Raw genomic sequence first — 2,310 nt, forward strand, 5'->3', positions numbered from 1 at the left:
TGTGTGTGTGTGTGTGTGTGTGTGTGTGTGTGTGTGTGTGTGTGTGTGTGTGTGTGTGTTTGTGTGTGTGGGTGGGTGGGTGGGTGTATATATATATATATAAACAAACTTTGGGAAATATTGGGCTATGCCTACCTGTCAAACTGGCGACCTTCTTGCGTAGTGCACTTAGTTCTTCCTCCGCATCCTCCTCTACTATCATTCCGGCACCTATTGCCCGCCCTTCAGACGACCAACGGCTTAATCTTAGACCAGTTTGTCTTTGATCTGATTGTGTAGTCATATTTGTTTCCGTTGACTCTGTCTCACTACCTTGCAAAGGTACACTACTTCCGTGACTCTTCCCATTCTGTATCGTACCATCGGCTGCCTTTGCAGAGCTGGCAGGCGACCTCCTCACGTCGTCGAATGGGGCTGTATTTGGCGGAGTGGAGTTAAGATGGCCCGTCACAGTATTGACTGTCAATCTCGATGCAGTGGTGGGTTCTGATACAGTGGCCTTGGTTGTGTTTGTGCCAGCTGTGCGTTTGGTATTGTTGTTATGTGTGTCCGTTGTTGTGGTAGTAGTGGTCATATCCTGTCCAGTGCTTGATTCTGCGTCTGTACTCATATTGGCGATGGTATATTCCGCTTTGGGCTCAACACCTAATAGATGTGTGCCAGTGCCACAGTCTGAGCCTGTGCTGTGGTGCATTGTGGAAGTACCGCAATTGAGATTCGGAGTTATGTAGTAATCAACACTACCAATGTCAACGTCACTGTCGACCTCTAATGGCTTCTCAAGTCCCCATCTGCTGGCCGGTGTGGCTCTTATCTGTGTGTAGTCATCCTCGCTCTGATTTATTAAACAGCTGCCAGTAGGCCGGTCTAACACCCCGTCGGACGATGCATGTGGGCGTTTCTTAATCTTCGACTGGTTACCTTTGACTGTGTCACGATCCTGATATTCTCCGACAACATCAGGTTCCTGACTATGAGTGATATTATCCTCCTCGACCTCTACGTTCGGTTGTAAATCAATGCGACTACTATCAGAAGGCTTCAACGGCACACCATTGACACCAACAGGAAGGCTATTTCTCGCACCTCCACACAACGCAATACTATGGGTTCCCCCTTCAACAAACCTGCTCACTGAGAATGAAGTTTTCTCTCCAAAGCCGTCTGTATTGTCTAGTTGTTCTGCCATAGGAGCTGTCAGAATTTAAGGATAATGTGTCCTATGCATCACACAATGAGAATACTTGTGTGAAAACCACAGTTACGAATTCGGCAGTACCAAACAGAAGTCAAAAGTACTTTACATCTAAACAGAATTATTCGAAGCACTCATACACGTATATCAAAACTGTAATAACTACGTATAGGACTCTGTGATAAGAACGGCTGTGATAAGTATGTGTTGGATATAATATGGTTAAATATGAACAAACTTGCAGCATCCCGACGTGTTATCGACATCCCATCTAAAAAAAAATCATCACATTTTGATTTCCAGCAGTTTTGTATATTTTATATTTTATGTTTTTTTCTACAAAAGATTTAAAAATGAACCGAATTCCATAGTTTTTACTGCTTTTAGGTCTCTTGAACCTTCTTGGTATAATAAATGCATCGGAAAGAAATAACTCGCTGAATCGCAAGCGTGAAACAAATCAGAGTCCAATTTAATACCCCCGTGCAGACCTTTCAACTTGTGGATGGGCACCAAATGTGGGGTATATAAATTATAAAGTGCCTTGAACATTTACTTCTTCAAAATAGAGCTTGTGTTTTCAAGTTTAAAAAAATAGGGCCAATAGCAGATAAATACCGTCAAATATTATTTCTCCGAAAGCTAGATGCATGGAGGAGAGATGGGATTTTAGGATTTAGGGTTTAGGGTTTGGTTAGGGCCGTAGGGATAATATTTTTATTTCAAAAATGGCCAAGTATGTATGATACAATGTATGAACATATGGTAAGGCTCTCATAGTCGCTGTAGTGGTTCAGGAAAGATTGATGGGAAGAAGTGGTCAGTAAATTCCCGTTTGAAGCTTGGGCCAAGTGAGTCGACAATGGAAGATATGTGCTGAGTCAATTCGGGCCGGTGTTGACAAAACACTGTTACTATCGAATGTTCCATATATTCGCTTGCTGACCTACTAAGTAGAGTACCCACCTCTGTGGTACGGATCGGGTCTGTGCCGTGTAGTGCCGTGGAATGGGTTAGTGCAGAATACGAATTACCGAGAAGGATCAGGTTATCCGTCATAACCCGGTCGAGAAGCGAGAATGAGGGTAATACAATGCCGCACCAGACCACGGATG

At 43.6% G+C, this 2,310-nt stretch overlaps 1 protein-coding gene across 1 annotated transcript; it reads right to left on the reverse strand.

The window, feature by feature from the left end:
- Nucleotides 1-135: 135 nt before the first annotated feature.
- Nucleotides 136-1,189, reverse strand: SARC_11629 (hypothetical protein; the record flags this gene model as incomplete). Its single annotated transcript, XM_014294280.1, has 1 exon — nucleotides 136-1,189. A coding segment is annotated over one exon (1,054 nt), but the record flags the coding sequence as incomplete, so codon positions are not given.
- Between the last annotated feature and the right edge of the window lie 1,121 nt (nucleotides 1,190-2,310).

This window comes from Sphaeroforma arctica (genome assembly GCF_001186125.1).
Source record: "Sphaeroforma arctica JP610 unplaced genomic scaffold supercont1.1795, whole genome shotgun sequence".
In the NCBI taxonomy this organism is placed as follows: domain Eukaryota; class Ichthyosporea; order Ichthyophonida; genus Sphaeroforma; species Sphaeroforma arctica.